Below are 21496 nucleotides of genomic sequence, written 5' to 3' on the forward strand. Positions count from 1 at the left end.
GATTTGAAACTAGGCCTCCAGCTAAAAAAAGTGTATGTTCTTACAACAAACGTGAAACAGGCAAGTCATGGGTCGGATTAGACACCTTGTATTACGTGGGCAAACCGGTGGCTGGATGCCAAGCGTAACTGCAGCGTGGTCTGGGAGGAGGCCGAGCTGTTTCCAAAGCACTCCTCTCCAGGGCCTGGCACCAGCACCGAGAAAGCACACTCTATCCCTGAATCAGGAGGGCACTTTGAACGGCTCTAGCAAGAGGGAGAGAGAGTCAGGCAGACTGACAGACACACAGATACAGGGAAAATGGGACGAACAGAGAAAGAGCCATGGGTGAGTGTGTGTGGGTGTGAGAACAAGGCAGATAAAGGGAGGCAGGGAGGGAGAGATGGGTGGAAGCACAGGGCTTTCTTCCCCTTTGTGGCTTGAAGATCTCACCCCACTAAGGCAAGGGCAGGATATGGAGAAGAGGAAAGAACAGCTTTCTTTAAGTCTTTCGAAGTGGAATGCAACCAAGAATACTGAGCTTGTAATTTTGGAATCATGCTGAGATTTAAAAATATACATATTTGTGATTATATGCAAGTGAACGCAAGTGAACGCATGTATGTTTGTGTGTCTATGTATATATGTGTATATATATATAAGCATGTGTGTGTGTGTGTCTGTGTGTTTGTGTGTTTGTGTATTGACACTCAGGTACAAACCAAAGAGGAGCTCAAAGAAAGTAATTAGATATTTTTAAGTCATAAAAAAAATTCCTTTGGAAATAACTAAAAATAATTTATAAAGTACAAGTGCCAAAATTAGGGCACAAACCTAAAAAGCAGTCAAAGCAAACTGTAACTTCAAATCATTCATGCTTGAAAAAAATCTAGAGGGATATAAGACTATATCAGACTTTTTAAAGTAGTTATCCCTGAGATCATAGGTCTATTTTTGAAAAACCTTTTCATACTGTTTGAGTTTTCTATAATGAATGAATATGGTTTACTTAAGTATCAAATACATACTTTACAAAAAGAGAAATTTCATTGGTGTTCTGTGCTCAATTTCACACATGCCAAAATAAAGGAAGCTACGTTATAATTGTTCCATTCTCAATAGGCATGAAGAGCAGGCAAGAGTGCTAACAGTAATCATTACTGTCAGCTCCAAAAAGCTCCGTTTAGAAACTTTGGGTCATTCATTAAGCAGCCCCTTCACAGAATTATTTAAATTGTTGACTGATATCCAGGTTGATGATAAGTATAATCTCCTATTACGCAGCTTCCAGTTAACCCAAACTGCCATTCTTCATTTTCAGGGTGCCCAACACAACGCATAAGGGGTCAGCTGGCATCACCTGTCTTTCATAGGATTAGGACCACCTAGGAAACATCCCAGATCAGGACCTGAGGCAGGCTATGAATTAAGACCACATGTGTGTATTTTTAAATCTCAGAACGTCTTCCTTATACATCTACCTTTCACCACATCAGTGCTTTCCTTAAGCGTTTGAGATTCAAAATCGAATCACATTCCGGGTCTTTTGTCATATGTGCACATTATCAAAGACTATTATTTACTTAATGTGTTTTTCAAAATACAGTGGCTGACTAGACATACCTAATTGAGCATTACTGAAGTAGTATCTGTGAAACCAGGGCTTTGGGTTTGACATCTATTTTTTCCCAATAACTATTAAAAAATACTTGGTATGCCATTTAAATCACACCACGAACCACGCGTGCTCATAAACACTGAATGATGTCTGCTCACTTCTCTCATTGTCAGCCCTTCCCTGTACATTTTCTTACTCCCTCTACTCTTTTCTGAAAGCACTTGTGTCTGCCAGCAAAGGTGGTCCCACTCCACTCCTTGTTGTCACATACTTCTTTAATCCCCAAATCTGTTTTTCTTTTGAATCAACTACTTTAGGGTCCTCACGTACTTGATTAATAGTCTAATACTAAAAAGGAAGCAAATCGGTAGGACTGTTCCTGGAACATTAAAATCTTAAGTTGGGGAACCCAGAGCTGTTCTCTGACACGAGTGCCCAAGGACAATGGACCACAGTTGGAGCCGGTGGCAGCTTCAGAGCGTGCCCAGGTGGGTTACAAACTGGCACTGGAGAACAGTGAGGGAGAAAAAGTCTTCGGCACAAAGCACCGGGTGTCTTTCCACTGGAGAGATTTAACTGAAAAGGATGATTTCAACACTGGCTGCCCTAACAAATTAGTCTCCAACTGTGATTTCTGCCAAATGCCTTTCTCCTCCCCCTAATGCAGAGGTGCTTTAAAATTAAAACATAAGGGGAAAGTGCAGAAAGAGAGTCATTTACAGCACTCAGGCCACTTGAAACAACTTTTTGCCAAAGGTTTATAATCAAATTATCAAGCTCTTTAAGTGAGTACTTTATGATGGGAATGAAAGCCCCACTCTTGGCATTTCCACATCTCCAGGCAGGGAGCACACTGCAGCACCCCCACTCACACTGGCTGCATGAAAGAGCAGATCACAAAGGGCAGATTACAAGGGAGAAAGACTCCGGTGGGGGAAGGGACAGGCGTGAAAGGATTGTAAATAATGTTGCTAAGAAAGGAGCAGAAATATGGCAGCCTCAAATAATGTTGCTAGGACTTCCCATGGGACTGTTCTTTCTGGACTTTGCTTTCAAGTATGTGAGAAATATGAAAAACTTATTGACTATCTAGGGGTACCCCTCCCCCACCATCTTAACTTGTAGCTCTTGGCAAACACTTAAAAAATGTTTTAAAATAGTTTAAAAATCCAAATAGTTTATTGAAGAAGATGAAATGATGGCGAAAAAGAGGGGGTACTTAATGGTGTAACATTTGATCACCTCAGTTGTGAGTATAACATCATTTCTTCATACTCATGATCAGAAGATAGCTTGTTTTAGGGAAAACTGAATGGTCTAGGCAACCAGTTCATTTCCTTAAGGTGGCCCCTTCCTCTGCTCCGGCAGCCCTGGCCAAGGTGCAGACTGCACGAGGCTTGTCACCAGGGTCTCAGACAGACAGACAGACAGACAGACACACACACACACACACACACACACGTTCGCGGATGCCTGGAGTAAAACACAACCACCTCAATGTGCTTCTACGATCCCCAGAATGGTGCCACTTTTGTGACCTTACTGTCACCGTTTCTGACTACAGCATATTCTGAAATGCACACCATGCTGGCTGCCACTTCTATTTTGCTAACAGTCCTAAGGACTTCTCCCTGCTGTCTTCAGGAAGCATACTGTTACCAAATGATCCTGACAGAATATATATAGCAAGCAATCACTTGCCTGAAAACAAGCAAGATTTTGCCGTCCGAGTGACAATGCATCTGCTCCCATCTCCCTCATTGACTTGAAATGTCTGTATTTGTCAGGTATCAACAGGTGAGAAGAAAAAAACAGTCTGAACCAAAACTCCCCAAGTTTCCAGGTGCTTTTTGACTTAATCCCTCATCTGTTAGGGAAAAGCAGCACCCTGCAAATTCAGTGATCCATCACTGTGAGCTCAGCCTGGCAGTTTGTACACCATGCACAGTTCAAGCATCAACAAACGCAATTTCTACATGAGCACGTCTGCAGCCATATTTTGGGTCTGGGTCACAGTGTTTCCCAAATGAAAGACACAAGACTATCATCCAAGTGCAAAAAGAGAATTAAGAAAAACAATGTGTCTTTACTACTCCAATCCAGTTTTCACACACACAGATCGGGGAAGAGAGGATTATAGGAACCTGGTAAAACTCAAATTAGAGGAATTCGCTTTTTGTTTGTTTGTTTGTTTTGAGTGAAAACTTCTGTGCGGGAATCCCCACCGGGAGCACTGTCTTGCAGGCCAAGAGGGAGCAGCAGCAAGTCCACGGTGAACGGAGTGTCACCACCACCTGCTGCGAAGTGCTGGGCTCAAGTCTGCAAGGCACAGCTCCACCGCTACACTACGTCCCACTAGTTTTCTGTCCTTTTTATTTTACTTTATTCTGGGTGGGGGTGAGAGCAGAGAGAAGACCATGAACAGGGGAATAACAAAACCCTCAAAGGCAGAACAGTCCAGAAAACCTCCTTCGTTAGGCACTCTGTTAGTAAGGAATGGGTGATTCATTACTTAACAATGCCGCTGTTTTCAATGACTTTGCAGCACGTGTTTATTTCTTCTGAAGAGAGAAATAGTATCTGCCCCACCTATAGGCTAGGGCTGTCAACTAATAAACACCAAAATAAATATTCAAAAACGAAACCAGAAACGGCAAAACTAAAACTGCCTCACGAGAGACAGAGTTTTTAGAAAAATCAATTTTAGGGAATTAAGAGCCATTTGGTTTAAGGTTTAAGATTTGTTTGTATTTAAAGTCCTTCAAAAGGGTAGCTAAATTTCAACCTCAATTAAACCCATCCGGTCATTGCAGAAGGCATGAAATTTGAAGCCAGTGAAAAGTAAAGAACTCAACTGTCACCTCCCTTCCTGCTTGCAGACAGAGGCATGAGATAATTAGTGTAACTCTGAGAACAGCTTCACAACCCACTCCGCTTAGCTGTACTGGCTACCTTAAAAACCAATTAAAAAAACCGTCTTTTCTGGCAGTCAGTCAGTAATTACAGTTTTATACACTCAATTGAAGAAGTTACTGAATGACTTCCCAGGGTTACTGTTTGTATTTTGAAGTTGTTTTCCCTCTTGCCAGTGTTCTGTTTGAAACTGTGCTGTGGATTTGAAGTATCTGACAAAATAGCTTTCAGACACATTCTTACAGGAAACACTGTGAACCGGCTGTCATGAAACCTCACTTACCACAAGTGAGATACAAAACAAACAGTTAAAGCATGTTACAACGTTCCTCCATTTTTAGAGAGCGACGTAACCAATGTTCTCCCTGTTTTGAGATCCGGGAACTGTTTGGTGCAAACCGCAGCACAATTTTGTTGGAGTTAATAGCAAACTCAACTCCTTTCTGCATTTTGAACTTTGGCCAGATTACTTCAATGACATTTCAGAATGGCCCCTGCGGATGGCTTGCAGCAGCTAATCTCTCTGGTTGCGATTACCCACTCTGATCACTAGCTCTGCAGAGCTCACGCTCTCCACCACTTCAGCGGCTTACGGCTCCGGGCCTGCTGACAGGACAGGACAAATGATAGCAGGAAACAGGCCTGCACGAACTCTTCCGACTCTGCTTGGTCCTACGTAGTGTTACCAAAGAACTAACCCACCTCCTGCAAGCTCATCCAGAACTGGGCCCCGAGCCAAGACCAGCCTCTGAAAACTGTCTCAGAAAACTTACCTAGTGGAGCTTTCAGCCCTGGTGCGGAGGAAGGGCTATTCCGGAGACGCTTCTTGTTACCTTCCATTCACATAATTTAGTTGTGCTTCATTGCACACTCGCTACTGCAGGCTTACATCATGAGTTGGGTCTGCCCACCAACTCCAAATATGCTCCATGTTTGGTCTTATGTAACATTTGCTACTACTGTAAAAAGCACTTGAATTACAAAGGTCCTGGCAGATCAACAGAAAACAAGGGGTGGAGTCTAATTTGATCTAATACGGTCATACAAGGCATCCTGGCTGGTGTAAATTAATCCTTCTCTTTGAAAGGCACCTTGCCAAAACTGGAGATGAAATTTATAAATTAAACCTGCTAAAATGTGAATTATTCACACCCTGGTTTTTCTAAATACCTTCAAACAGACACTGTTACTACCAGGTATATTAGAAAATTTACATGATTCATTATAGAATCTAAGTTTTATGTCTCGATAGACCTAGAAGTTTTAAAGTTATACATTTCTATAAATATCAACAAGCCTTTCCCCACATTTTATTTCCTCATGATCTATATTTTTAAAAAATAAAAGTTTGTTACAAGTGAGCACACTTTTCTTCCTAAATCTGGTAACAAAAATCTTAACTTACTTTCTGTGCATATTTATAAAATATGCCTAACTTCAGCAGAATACACACCTGACTGTCCAGAGTTTCAATCACTGGATGTCTGACTAAAGCGTGGTACTTTTTATACTAGGAATCCAAAAACTTCTCTAAGTGGCTCTTTATAAACAGTGTCTGCCTGGTTTAGCTGTTTCTATCTCAGCCCCATTATGCTCCCCATATCACTGTTCCCCCTCTTGTCAATCATCAAATCTTACTGTCAAACACACACACCGAAAAAAACCGGCCAACTGATCTGACTGTTAGGATAATAAAGGCTGAACACGTAAATACGCTCAGATGCCCTGACAGTTCAGAATGAACACTTTTAAATGTCAAAGAGGTGGGGGTGGGGGGGGGATTCCTCTACAGACTCCCATCACCCCATGCAGAATATTTGGCAAAAAGTTATGAATTACACGTGTGGAAAGATTTGGCCTGGAAGGGATGGAAAAGTTGTGGGCCATAGGAAATGGCTTCTATTAGACCACACACAAATGCTAAATTTATTCTAAAACAAAAGAACAGTAGCCACACTGCTTTATTTTCACAGCAAGCATTCAGATCCTAACCATGGCAGCAATATTAAGATCCAGAGGGTTTTCTGAAACCTACTGCTTTCTTTTCTTTTTCAAATTTCTTACAGTCACATTCAGACAAAACTATGGTGGTCCTTAAAAGACAGCAGAAGAACACAACGAAAGAGACATTAGCGGGCCTGAGAAGGACAGGATGAGCAAATTTCAAAAATTAGCAAAAATAAGAATTTTAGGTTAATTCACTGAACGTTTTCTTAAGCTAGCGGAAAGGAAACACAATCCATTGCCGTACTGCCTGGTTGCCACAGGCCCAAGCACCACTCACGGCGCCCAGCCGCCCGGGGCCCCCGGATGCCAGGTCCTCCACTGCAGGACAGAACCTGGGCAAGAGGCTCTTCCTCAGGCGCGGCGTCACCCCACACCACTGCAGCTACCACACTGGATCGGCCTCCTCACCGGTCTCCAGCACAAGCGCTTGCCTTTCCAGTGTTCCCTTTTGTAGATGGTGGATGTGCAAGTGGGGAAAACAACTGTTACGAGAACCAGCCAATCCGTGACAGTTCTGGGGCCCGTCTTTCTGCAACCCTCACGAAAACCAGGGTGAATTTCAGCAAATGTTCTTGAATGCCACAAACACGTCTACATTTAATTTCATATGTAAACAACTTAAATTTATTTTTAAGATGTACATCAAAAAGGGACGAATGACAGTGTAAGCCAGGAAAATATGTGTAATTTTGTACAATATACGCAAATACACAAAAACGGGGCATAAACATCAAGTTAAACTTTTAATGTTTAAACACATACAGCTCTGTTCTCTTTGAAAAGCACCATTATTATTTTCTTCAAACCATTTCCCAATATCCTATCCAAATAAAGTTTATACTGATATTAAATCCCCCAATGGTGGCTCAGATTTAAGTGTCTAGGTCTGGGGACATGCTCACATTTCTTTTTTCTTATGAAAAAAGTAGATGCTAGACTACAAAAAGACTACAGAGTAAAATATCATTTTGATAGAATAACATCCATGCCTTACAGACCAAAAATTATAGGTTATCGGCTGTGGTGCGGATAGTGTGCACTCATCAATTTTACTCTGGTTGCACAACAGGAGGCCTGATCTGACACAAATCCTTCTGTGAATGAGCCGGCGCAGAGGACGAGCGGTGCAGCCCGAGCAGGAGGGGCAGCTGCTCGCGGCCTCAGCACTTTCAGTGGTGTAGCCGCGGGCAGAAGAGTCCTGGCCCTCAGCTCTGTGTGCCCCTCTGAGAAGCCTAATTCTGCTCCCTCCTCCAGGGCTGTGGAGGAGCAAAAGAGGTAACACATTTAATGTGGCGCCCAGCACATCTCCAATGCTCGACAGATGTTAGCTATTATGATTAGAAACAAGGAGAAACTGAACATCATCTGAAGAAAGGAAGAGTAAGAGAAGGACAGTGGTTTTGATTATAGGAATTAGTGAAGTCGCCAACAAATCATGGGATTTCCTAAATGAAATCCCTTAGAAGCCAGCAGAGGTGTCTGTCGTGGGTGTTCTGCAGGGCACCCAACAAGCCCTTGGCAGTTGGGAAGTGCTGTGTTCCTGTCACTGGCGGTAGGTAGCCAGTTCTCCAGTTTACAGAGCACAAGTCTCCATCCACTAACCCCAGTTCACTGTCTCAGCAGGCCGGGCGAGTTATAATTGGCCTTAATTGGCACTTACAGGAGCTTTAACATTCCTTACCTGCTGCCAAGGAGCACTTGAAAGGGGGAAAAAGTATTTTCAAACTTATAAATACCAAGCAATTCATTCAGCTGTGGGCCTGGAAGCCTGCTATCCAGAATCAGATTAGCTTCACCAAGAAATGTTGCTATATTATCCAGTGCTCATTAGGTACTCAGGCCGGATTAGGAGAGGTGGGAGATGGAGTTTAAATGAGGGTTATTCACCTTGGGGGCTAATGCCACTGGCTGCCACCATCTTCTTCAAGGCTCAGCCACACTTCATGTGTGTGTCCCTTTGCAGCTGTCCCATGTGTTAGAAGGCAGGCAAATAAAGTATAACCTCATGGCCTGATTTACACGGGCTTCGTGTTAACCCCAGTCTCAATTCAGCCCTGTTAATATCTGATACACAAAGTGAGCACTGTTAAAAGGTGACCAGTCACTCCAAATGCAATCAGAAGTAAAACTAACAATATATTGTTTTTCACTGGCCCTGCAATTAATCTCACCAAAAATTGTTCTCCTGTAGGAGACTACACATGCTGCCTAACAGAGAGGAATCCAGCCTAACAGAACTAGATGTCTTCCCCTGAGGTAAATTCCATACAGAATGAACAGAAATTTTCCATATCATAGGAAGATTACCTGTCATTGTTTAAATGGAAATTTAAAAAAAAAATTTCACTCATTTTGAAAGATCTCTTTGCCTCACATCATGAATATTACTAAAACTCAGAAGATACATGCCACTCTGGTAGTAAAAAAGTGTGCAATTGTTAGAGAAATTTACTTCAAAATCAAATTACAATTAATCACGTGTGTGTGTGTGTGTGTGTGTGTGTGTGTGTGTGTGTGTGTAAAATAACTTACGAGGCTTTAGAAAAAGAAATGAAAGTTTAGAAAAATAAAACACCTATTCCTGGTGGCAATACTTGGATACAATTCTAGTAGAGCTACAAAGTATTACAGTCTTTTTGGGAAATAATCTAGTAGCAGCTATTAACAGTGCAAATGAATACCCTTTCTGAGACTCTATTCCATAGAAACAAAACCACCAATAGTTAAGGACATATGTAGCAGGCTGGATACTGTTACTTTGGTCATAGAGGCAAAAAGCAGGAAACAAAGTTAATATCCACAGACAGAGGGCCTGGCTACTGCACAGCCACACCTTAGACAGTAAGCTATCATTAAAAAAGGGGATTAGTGTTACGTTGGGATATGAATGGATTCCCAGGTAGTATTGTTGAGTAGAAAACAAGTATGTATAACATGATCCATTTTTTGTAAAACTAGTGCCTGCTAGTAAAACATGGGATTATATGTGCCTGTATAAAGTTATGAGCATGAGAAAAAAATATAGAAGGATGTATAATACTAAGTTATATACCAAGTTACATCGATAGCTTACAGAGTAAAAAGGACTTTTAAGGTGAAGAGGGTGGGAAGGCAGAAAGAGCCAATGAAATAGGTAAAAAGAAGGCTAACTGAAAATAGCATGTTTGAGATTATTACATTTGTGTATCTATGTAAAAATATATGCTGTGTATATATTATCTCATATATTCATGTCAATCAAAAAGTCCATAGAGAAGTTGTTTTAACAAGTTTTTATTACAAAAAATGCACTATAAAGGCAGCTGAAAAAAAATTTAAACAATATGAAACCCTGGTATTACAGCAAACAAGTTATCCTGGCTATGTCACCCATTTCATTTGTTTAGCTAGGCAGACTGAGATTCAAGTAGCACAACTGAGCACAGTAAGAATCACACAGAAAGGCTTACTAGCCACTTAGGAGAAACAACGTCTTCACTTTCAAAAGCTCACTACAAATCTTGTATTAAGAACTCTAATAATATTTTTAAAATATCAAGCACAAGAAGCAATGAAACAAATTTCAGTTCAGAGTTTATTTTTGACTCTGGGAAACCACAAATCAAGAACTCTATCATGTGTGGTTAGGGGTTTACTGTTTGTATTTTAACTTATTTTACCATGAGCTAATTACCTTCCCTGATCTTTCCCTCTCCTTTTTTTTTTTAACTTTCAAACACACAAGAGGAGAAGGTATAAAATGTCTTTGAAGTTCAATTTGAGAACTCTTGTCTTAAACACAAGACGTAGAAGTGAACCTAAGACTGGGATTTTTAGATACACAGTGTGACCGCTGCCCTCTTGCCCCAAACCAGTTTGTTTCCTGAACTTGGACTAGGACACGCATGGGAGGACTTATCCCAGCCAAGTCCGTAGTAGGCGCTACAGCGTACGGAGGTGACAAAAACTCCCTCTTCTGGTCACATGGAAGACCACAGCTTAACAGGGTTGAAACGGCTGGTGTGTGTGAGGAGCTTAACTAGTCAACATACATATTAGTCTTGTGAAATGATTGTCAGGAAAAACATCTTTTAGAGAATACAACTACAATATGGATTTATATCCTAAAATGTCCCCTTTAAAATGTGCAGCACAGCTATCCTAACAATGTCTACATGTAGCAGATAAGTCAAGAGTAGCACTGGTGAATATTCATAGTTTCTTGATTGATTGATGGTGTTAGAAACCCACATTTTCACTGTCTCATTCTGATGACACAAATCAGAAGAGCTAAAGTAGTTCATTATGTCACAGTAGCACTAACCTGGAGGGCCACTATGACCAGCCTCCCTGAGGAGAATCAATACGCTGAAATACGACAGGCATTCCCAAAGAATGGTCTTTAAAGCATTGCGTGGAATAATGTACTGAAAATGTAAATGCCTGTCAATAGGGAACTGATTAAATTAAATACAGTAAGAAGTGGAATTACAGGCAGTCTTCAGAAAGAAGGAAATAGAGCAACATGCATTAACCTGGAAAACATAGGTTAAGTTTAAAAAGTATATTTATAACAAATCTAATTTTTCACGTGTGAGAAGTATGGAGCCAAACATTGTTTTGCCCAGGGTCTAGAAACCTTCCAAGGATAAATGCCAAACTGCTTTATTTATTCTGACGGAGAATAAGTAACACAGACAAGCTTTATTCATTCTGATTGCATATTTATCCTCTTGTTGGTTAATTTTTTTTACAATGTATATTACTAAGCTAATAATGAAAAAAAAATCAAAATACATGTGTTTTTTGATCAGTAAGTTTCTGTCACCCAAATGAGAGTATGAGAAGTCCCAGAAAAGTGTACATATCCTCTTTTGTTTTCTGGCTTGTATGACTAAATGACTGTTCCACTACAGAACAAACAACGATGCTTCCATGCTCAAACTGTCCAGTGACCCCGCCTTCCGGCTCTGCCCCATCCTGGTCTCTCTGCCCCGGCGCCTTCCCTACCTCCACCTGCAGCCCTCTCCTTGCACAGAGCTCTGGCACCTCCACTGGCCTTTCCGCCCAACCCGTTTCCACCTCAGGATCTTTGTACTTTCTGTTTCCTCTGAAACACTGGTCCTCCGGACCTTCAAACAGCTGGCTCTTTTTCATCACTGAGCTTAAATGTCAACTCCTCAGAGAGGCTTTCTTTGACTACCCTTATCTAAAATGTCTTGCCTTGATCATTCTTTCTCACATTATTCCTAGCATTTATCTCTACGTGAAATAATCTTATTTTACTTGATTTTTGTCCTTCTCGCTCCACCCTCCCTAAAAAGAATATAAGCTGCATGAAATCAAAGACATTGCTTTTCTAGTTAAGTGGAGAACAACGCCTAGAGTAGACAGGAGGTACTCAATAAATACTTGTTAAATACATGGATAATATCATTACCAGTTTATTTTTTTAAAACAACTTCAAGACACAGACATTAAAAAAGGCACAAATTTTGTAACAGAATAAAATAATCAGTCTTTCTGACTCCATGTTGCTCGAGCCTGCCCAGTTCCCATAACATGTCGGTTAGCCAACTTTTGCTTAGTCCTGCACATAGGTATGCTAATCATTAAAGTAATCTAACCTGTAGCCTAGGAATTACTAAAACAACCTCTCTGCTTGAAACTACCTCCCCAAGGGGATAAAGAAGGTATGTACACAAATAATGGTTGTTTATCAAAAGATTTACGGGAACCTTGTGACTGGGATCATAGCAACCAGAGTCTGTTGACCAAAAGCAAAGAAGTTTCACCATCCCCTTTGGACCCTTGCTGACGTCCAGATGTCTGCCGTCAACAATCACCTCCTGACCTGAAACCCCGACCATTTCCCCCTTTCCCTGACACGAAAGAAGCCTGAATTCTGTACTTTCTCAAGGTGGTTATTTAGGATGCTAGTCTGCCATCTTCTTGGCTTGCTATCTTTCCAAATAAAGTGTCTTTCCTTGCCCCAACTCCCTGTCACTTGACTTACTGGCTGTTGTGCTGCAAGTTCGAGCTTTCACTTGATTAGAATTTCAGTGTAAGGAAAAAAAAAATCAATACATTTTATAACTAGAAATTAAAATGTTGCTCCTACAAATGGCATAAATATAGCACCATTTTAAAGATATTTGCTGATTATATAACTAAGGAAACAACATGAGGTGTAATAGAAAAATACAGTGAATGTTTAAATTAAAAAAATTTCTTACAGTAAAAGACACATTGCCATTGATCCCCCTCAAAATACTCCCCCTCACTTTGAACACATTTATCCCATGATTCTTGCCACTTTCTGAAGCGGTTCTGGAAGTACTCTTTCATGAGTGTCTTTAGTTGTGCTGTCCTGGCTGCCTTGATGTTGCAAATCAATTCAAAACATTGACCTTTCATAGTCATTTTGACTTTGGGGAAGAGCCAGAAGTCGCATGGTGCCAGGTCCAGTGAATAAGGTGAATGCTTTCATTTGACAGAAACTGCTGTACCAGAAGCGATGTGTGACACGGAGCCTTTCCATTGTGATCACAAAATATGGTGAACGCTGCTGCTGAGTGCCATCCAAAGGAAAGGCAGAGATCTTCAATACTGAAAGCAGTGCGTCGAAACTTAGTAACAGTGTGTGACAAGATTCAACTTGTTCAATGCAGTCAGTCCGGTGTGAGCTACGGTTGAGAGAGGGTGTGTTTTAAAGGGTGCCGTAAATCATGCTCCATCATGACAACACTCTGTGTCACACATCGCTTCTGGTATGGCAATTTCTGTCAAATAAAAATGTTACGGTGTGTCTTCATCCACCTTATTCACTGGATGTGGCATCATGTGACTTCTGGCTCTTCCCCAAAGTCAAAATGACTCAGGACGTGAGGCAGCCACGACAGCACAACTAAAGATACTCACGAAAGAGGACTTCCAGAACTGCTTCAGAAAGTGGCAAGAACGATGGGATAAGTGTGTTTGAAGCGAAGGGGGAGTGTTTTGAGAAGGATAATCCCAATGTGTCTATTATAATAAATTTTTATTTTATTTAAACATTCACTGTATTGTTTGATCACACCTCATATAAAATTGTGTTAACACTATTTGGCTTCTGGCAAAGAAAAACTGAATTTACTGCATTTGTTTTACATCATGCTATTCAGTGACAAGAAGCTTAGGTCCAATGGTCAACTGGGAATTTTAGAGTGAAACTAATGTCCACCTTGACAGCATTCACATTTTGATCGCCTACTCTGGTTAGCTACCTTCCCTGGCTCAGCCCTCGCCTTCTGGAGAAAGGCCTGGCATGTGTCTCCACAGCAAGAGAGCGAAATATTTTTGGCTCTGAAACAAGTTTCAATCTTTATACTGACTACAGAAATAAATATGCCAACCAATTCTCTAAAGAAGCTACAAAATGTTATGAGGCTGGAACAAAAAGAGGAGGAGATTAGTGTTGGCTAGCTATGATTTAGAGTTAAATAAAGTAGGAGAACATTCTGAAGAGAAATCCAAGGACTGTGCTAAATCAAATATCTATGTACTATCATTATGTCTTTGAATTACTAAATGTACTCTCTGAGGTAATGGGTTTACAGTGCTAAACTAAGCTACTCTAGCTACTCTAAGCAACCTTAAAATTCTACCTGAGCTAAAACATCTGTCACTAATTAGGGTTTTGGACAGATGGAATTTTTTACATTTTCTCTAGATTTTCTTTTAACTCTACACATCCTTATTATATGCATGAGAAATACCTATGAGTAGTCAGAAAACCTGGTCTGGTACATTTTATCTGTGTGAATGAAATTTATTTTAGGAGTTTGATCTGTAACTGGGAATAAAACCATCCATTCTGTGGCTCTCTAAGAACAGGAAATGAGATAATACATATGAAAGTGTTTGTGAACCATCAAGTGCTATTAAGAATTATCATTAGTCTATGAACTTTTAAATGAATGTCAATCCTAAAAGATTAACTATCACTGAAAGTTTCAAAGTAGAAGAGACTTAGATTATAAAAATTCAGTAGCGAATTTAGCTGGCACACTGTAGAGAAAAAAGAAACATTTTTCCTTATCCCAAAACAAAGTTACTTAGTAGCCAAATAAAATAAGTCATTCAAAATGCCTGAAGCTGTAAGTCCAGGTCTAAGTCAGTCAGATGGTAAAAGGGTGAGGGGGTATGATTTTATTAAACAGCAAAACCTCTGCTTTGTGATGTAGATTAACTTAATTATAGGATGGCAACCACTGGTCACAGATAGGTGAAATGTCTACAGTGGGAATCACCATTTTTGCAAGAACCAGCCCAGTGGAACTCAGAGAGTAAGACTCATTTCGATTTTACACTGATGTTCTTTGAAACCAATTAATTAGCTCAAAAAAGAATGAGTAATTTCTATTTACTCATCCTTTGCTGAAAATGTCATTTTAAAATAATGCAATCTATGTCGGCATCTAAAAGAATCCAAGCCACCTCAGCACACTTCAAGGAACATTAAGAACAAGCAATGGGCATGGTTGTTAATTTTATAGGATCCGTAATGCCTGCAAGTGGAGAAGCTACAAGAGCGCAGCCGTGTTTCTGCTAAAGCTACTTTTACAAAGTTATGGAAAACCCCATTTGTGATCTTTCCCTCTGTGAGCAGAGGTCTGAGAGCTGCTGATGTTTTACACCTGAGCCCAGACTCACACACCACTGAGAGCAGCTGGTAGGGGATCAAGGCAAAAAGTCAGCTGATAAATGGCAACGGGTGTTTATCTGGGATCTGTCCCTTTGCAGATCAACCTGAGATTCGACAATTCTGCTTCCCAGGTATGGCGTTTTCTAGGGCTAGTGTTGGCCTCAGTAGATAGTTACCTAAACCTCAGAGGGCACCAAACCCAACAGCTTGAGCTGGTATTTCCCAAAATGCAGAGTAATTTCAACCCCCAACATTAGTAACATTAAATTGCAAGTGAAAACTTACTCCACTTCCAAATCTCTTTCAATTCTTCTGATAACATCACACTAGCATGTGGGTAACACCTGCCTAAAATGTGCTGCTCTCCTTTTCAACAAAGGGGGCAGGCCTCAGAGCTCAGAGCTGGCACTGGCAAGACCGTCAAGGAAGTTAATCATCTTTTCTCTGTATTTGTTTTTATGCTCACCATCTTATGGCAAACAACATCAATTTTCCCGCTGATGATTCCAGGAAGATTTTCTTCATAAAAGATTTATTTAAATAGAAGTGCTTTGGTTTAAGGAAAAATATTAAGTGGAATTAAGTAAGCAAATCACAAGGATGGAACCCGGCTGATGAGAACTGGGAAAGAGTGGCAAAGGCCCATGTGGGCACGGAAGCCTTGCTCTGGGACTCGGGGCTGAGCTAAAAGGTGAACAAGTGGGTCAGCCTAACTAATCTGAGGCAAAACTCTTCAACGGCTGACATTTGAGCAAGGTTTTAATTAATTATAGGGATTCTACAGGTGGCACCTGTCCGAGCTGATTTAGTATCACTCATTTATTATGCCGAGGTAAGACCACCCCATTTCTGCATAAGACAGGTATCCTTTGAAGCAAACGCGAAGAGCAGCAGCAGCCCAGAGCAGCAGTCAGGATCACCTGGGAAACGCTCTCAACACAGAACCCGAGAGGTGCCTGTAAGTCTCAGCTAGTCCCACCTTCTCAGATCATAGTAAACATGTAAACAGAACTACACATTATGTGCTCTCCAGAGGCCAGTTTAGGACCAACATATTTACCACTAACTGATCAACTGAGATTCCCAATTAGTTAAACAGCCTCAAAAGAAAGCTGCTTCTGGCCTGAGGAACTTTACCATCTCGGCCCTCCTTTACACTGTAAGTTTGAGAGACAATTAAGGTGCCATTTCCAGCACATAATACAAACAGCTAAAAAGCCGTTAAAAATAAAACAAAACAACCAGGGGCCTCCGTTCATGCCATCTTTGCGAGACTCAACCAAGTTCTGGGCGCCACTGTGCACCAGTCACTATGCCAGGCCGCAGGACACAGAGCAGCAGCTCCAGCCGGGAGCCCAGTGCTATCGGCCCGCCTGGGGCTCAGGAGCAGCCCAGGGAGCAGTTTAGAAAGCTGATTCCTGAGTCGTAGCCTTGGAGAGCCCCGGCCAGCTGGGACATGAGGAAGGGCCTTGGGAAGCGGCCCACTTAGGAAGCTCCCTTTGATTCCGATGCACAGCACGTTTGGGATCCACTGATTCAGGTTACAATTTTAAATCTGAAATTAGCACTAAGTAACATAGTGCTCTTAAAAATACTGAGTAATGAAAGGTAAATATGAGGCATGCTGGAGTATTTCAAAACCTTAAAACAACATCAAGAAAGCATGGTATTACTACGCAGTTTCCAAGGAAGAAAGCAATCTCTACTACGAATGCAATCAGACTATGTGAAACTGGAAATGCCAAAATGACAGCACCACCACTCAGCATCCCTGCTCAGATGGAAATCCTGGTTAATCACTAATTCCCAAAAAGGCAGCTCGGCCTCTTCCTGCTCCGCATGATAAGCTGCTCCCAAGTCAGAATAATACTACCACCCACACTCACTGATCTACCGGCCTTCCTGCCACTGTGGCTTCCTTCCCTGGTCCTGGCAGCAGTGGGGTTAAAGGAAATGTCTGTTGGGCTTTGTAGCGACTGCTCATTTGTTCACAGAAGTTACAAATGACATCAGCACTACATGAATTCACAGAAGACTGTCCACACATTTTCACCAATTTCATCAAAACATAAGAAAGTAGAAACCTTCCTTTGGCAGGTATGGGTTCTTCCTTATATGGTAATAAACAGACTGCCATGACCACTTGGAAAGATTCTGAATTTGAAGACCTTTTAGAGGTGTTAACTCTGGAAAACCAACAAGTAAGAATGGGCCTTCTGAAATTACAACAAAAAAAGAATGCGTTCCAAAACCACTTTTTCTTCAGGGACCACCCGGTCCCTGAAGACGGAGACTGGCAGTGCCGGGAATGGTTCTTGGCCTGTCGACCCTGCCCACTTCTCCTTCCCTCCGGCTGAGTAGGTGTCTCTGCAAACCACCGCAGGGCCATCCCAGGACGCCTCCCTCCACTTCATGCTGTTGCCCCCAAGCCCACATACCTATCCATCTCCAGACCTCTGTGTGCTCCATCAGACTCCTCCTCGGCTGCGGCCTCAGAGATGGAACTCCTTCCAATATCCCAGCTGAACTTCCCACGTGGCCATCATCTTTCTCCAGGGACTTTCTCTCTCACAACTTTCATATTTCCCTTGCCACTAGAGGGACCAGAGCACCCACCCAGTGGCTTTCTCAGTCACATCTTCTGACTAGCCACAGAAGGCATGTGAGTGTGTGAATCTCACATTCACACTTCTCATTCACACGTCTGAAGTTACCACAATTCCTTTGTCATTCAACAAGAACATTACTTAAAGACACTGTGTGTACTAGGTACTGGTAGAGAAAGGGTAGAAATAAGGTTTTAAGACCGTTCCCCCTCTCCTCGCTATACACTGACATTCCAAAGGAGAGACAGAGAAAGAAAATCATTTCCATAAAATGTGCTGTAACAACTGTGTGAAGTGCTTCTGGAAGAGGAAACCAGGAGGGGACCAAGAAGGCCCCTTTCTCTCAGGAGTCCTGAACGAGGTAACACCTTTGAGCAGGCTTTGACCCGAACTGCAGAGGTTGCACTCGTCCCTCTTTCCTCTCACTCCCATTCCACTCTGCCCAGCAATCCTGCAAAACCAAGTCACATCACTTTGGTGCTAAGAATCCGGCAATAGGTCTCCCCTGACGCATCAAGGCCACAGGTGTCCGATGGGCTCCCAGGCTCTCCAAGCTGGGCCTGGGCTGCGTCTGCACACAGCTTTCCACAGGTGGGTCCATCAGCTCTGGCCAACGGAGACTCCGTGCCGTCCATTCCAGACAGCCGGGAACTTCCTGCTTCTATACTTGCTCACGTCACCCCAGTTGCCAACCAGGGCCCACAAATATGGCTGTTCAGTGTACAAACGGTCCAGGTATATGTGGCAGCCCTGCCTACCCCATCAACATACTTCCCATTTTAGGGGGTTATAGATGACTTTTTAAAAGTATCTTCTGCGTTTCCCACAATGAACACATAGTACGTATCCAAAAATTGAGGGTAAAAAATTGCACATGGGAAAAAGAATCCATTTTACTCTCCAGGGTAGCCTAACATGCAGAGTTCTTACTCAACAAGAAGCAATTCTTAACACCTCGCACTGCTTTAGGACTTGAGACACATACATTCTGTACCCAGCTGTGCTTTTCTCTCTCACATGCCTGTTACGGACTGGATTGAATGAGGACGCTTACCCACTGTGTTCCAGTGAGCCATCCCTGGGAAACACAGTACAGCAAAGGAAGCCGAGGCTGGAGACCTCGCTCGAGGCAAAGAGCTAATCGCTGGTTCTTACAAGTTTAAATTTAAATCTAGTCCAGTCTGGCTTCATAGTCCTACCTCCCAAACACTTGGCAAGTGACAAACTGCCTTTGCCATTCCTAGCCTCTGCGAGTCGTAAGCAGGAAGACAGAACCTTATTATCTTCGCACTCACTCTCTGTGCCTACCCCAGGGCCTCGCCCACAAGCAAAAACGCAAAGAACATTCTCATGATTACATAAAAGATTTATTCCTGGGGAAAAAAGGGTGGGATGTTGATTATGACGGCATTCCTCGTAAAACAACCACTGCACGACAGCAAGCCCTGTCGGCTGTAGCTTTAACACGTGTCTCCACGCTCACCCCCAGCACTGCTGCCTCAGTCTAAGCCCATCTCCTCCCTCTGAACTATTGTCCCTGCTTCTGTTCTCCCACAATGTGTTCTCAGAAAATCAGCCCATGAGCTGGACCCGTTTTACTTCCTTGTATAAACCCTCCGAGGTCCCCAAACTGCTGCTTCCTCTGGCCTACAAGACAGTGTACGATCAGGGTCCCTGCCTACAAGGCCAGGCTTCTCTGGTCTCTAATTCCTTTCACTAATTACCCTCCACCCACACAGGCTTCTTCAGGTTTGTGCACTGGCTCTTCCCTTTGTATCGAATGCTCTTATTCCAGATCGTCACATGGGTGGCTGTCTTCTCATCACTTAGGGCTCAGGTCACCAGGGTCACCTCCTCAGAGGCCTTGCTTAAACACTATCTACAGAAGAATGCCACGGTTATTCTGTCTCAGGCTTGCAATTGTAGTAATAAGGAAAACGAAGAAACAACTTGCAGTTATTTAAAAAATGTTTCTAGTTAGTTTTGCCTATCTCTCTAGCTAGATTTTAAACTCCATGGAGGTAGGAATCATACTACAACGTGGATATTCAAATACTTCTGAGTTGTTGTTGAACCAAACTAAGTATAAAACTAAGTTTTATAATCAGAATTTTATTTTAAACACTTTAGGTGGCATTATGACAATGCAAAAGAACCTTATCTGAATCCTTCCATGACTAAACCCCCAGATGACAGGCTTGGAGCCCGAAGCCCAGGGATGGCTCAGGGGCTCGTGACACTCCTGAAGTCACAAGGCCTCATTCTAAGTACATCTATAATTTTGATGGGGAAAATGTCATAGCTTCATCACACTGACAAATTAAAACATGACATCAGGATAGACTGAGAACTACTGAACTTACAAATTTCAAAATCACATTTCCTTTAGAAAGCCCACGTCTCCATACGGTATGTATATTTATAATTTTACCATCCACTAAATTCACAACCATGGGATCTAGAAGGAAACAAACCTTTTACTATACTGACGCAATATTTCAAAGAGACTCTATAAAATACATTTTCCCTGTCTAATTTCAATAAAAATCAGAAAATGCACATCACTTTCAATAAAACTCATAAAATACCCATGATCTGACAGGCATTAACTCATTCAATGAATTAGAAGGCCTACTTCCTGACAGGGGGTGAGACATCATAACCTACCCAGGCTGTGGCTGCCTTCAGTATAATCCTGCTTTACCTATTACGGTCTAACAATGATTTGGAAATGATGAAGCACTTACCATAATGTGACTGAAATGCCTGCGGTTTGACAACCTGATTACAGTCGTTACACACCACCAAGTAGAAATCATCGTGGGCTGGACAGAGACCAAATATTGGCATGTCTGCAACAAAGAAAGGGAGTATCACTCACTCATCTGGTTCTGATTAGTATGAAACCATTGGGGTGGCAATACTCTCTAATGGACATGCCTTATGACAAAGTGCACCGGGACACATGTCACTTCCAGTTTAAAAGTCATTGATGTGGCACACCATGATGCGTAAGAGAGAAATGAAATCAGGCTTACAGAAACACCATTACACAGGGTTAAAATAAAACGCACCAAAAATCATGAGTATGAGGTAAAACTGACAAATCTATTGAAATGCAACAATGAATACATTTGCCCAGTAAAGCAACTTTAGACAAACTCTACCAAGGGTTATGGGGAAGAATTTGCAACCACACAAAATGCTTAGCAATTCACAAAAGCTGTACCATCGAATGGTTTCATTTGTTTAACTATGCATTCTATTCCAGCCATCTGGTCTCTGAGTTCCATGGAACAGTTAAGAAAGCAAGCAAGGTTTCACTGCCGAGTAAAACTGCTGGTTTCATCAGCATGTAATACAAAAAAAATTATTTTTATATTCTTCTTTCAGCTCACAACCACCTCTAAGTCCTTTTGCTTACACACTGAAGTCACTGGACAGATGGAACTTCAGTTCCAAACACAGCACTTCATACATTAATTTCAGTTCAGTTACTAGAACAGGGCAAGATACACGTTGGATTTTTTACAGTAAGAAGTTTAAACTTAAGACATAAACGTGAAACTACATTACCTGCAGATACATGAAAGATGAAAAGAAGTCGATACTAGTAATAAAAAGTATATGGTTAAAAAGTTCTAACCATCAACAACTGATTAATAACAATCTAGGGAACAGAGTTAACAGTTCAGATCCAGAATCTAA

The 21496-nt window shown here is 41.8% G+C and overlaps 1 protein-coding gene across 11 annotated transcripts in view; it reads right to left on the bottom strand.

The window, feature by feature from the left end:
- ATXN7 (ataxin 7) overlaps nt 1-21496 on the bottom strand; it is a 124273-nt gene that overhangs the window by 25280 nt on the left and 77497 nt on the right. For 6 of the 11 annotated variants that reach the window (XM_081072891.1, XM_081072890.1, XM_081072884.1 and 3 more), the window contains one exon: nt 20536-20640. The exons of 2 other annotated variants lie outside the window; for them this stretch is intronic. In XM_081072891.1, the coding sequence (XP_080929017.1) occupies nt 20536-20640 (105 nt within the window). Of the gene's footprint in view, nt 1-5283; nt 5509-20535; nt 20641-21496 lie in introns of those variants that run through there. 3 more of the 11 variants (XM_081072886.1, XM_081072894.1, XM_081072885.1) reach the window with 3 other exon arrangements.

This window comes from Rhinolophus hipposideros (assembly GCF_964194185.1).
Source record: "Rhinolophus hipposideros genome assembly, chromosome: 14".
In the NCBI taxonomy this organism is placed as follows: Eukaryota; Metazoa; Chordata; class Mammalia; order Chiroptera; family Rhinolophidae; genus Rhinolophus; species Rhinolophus hipposideros.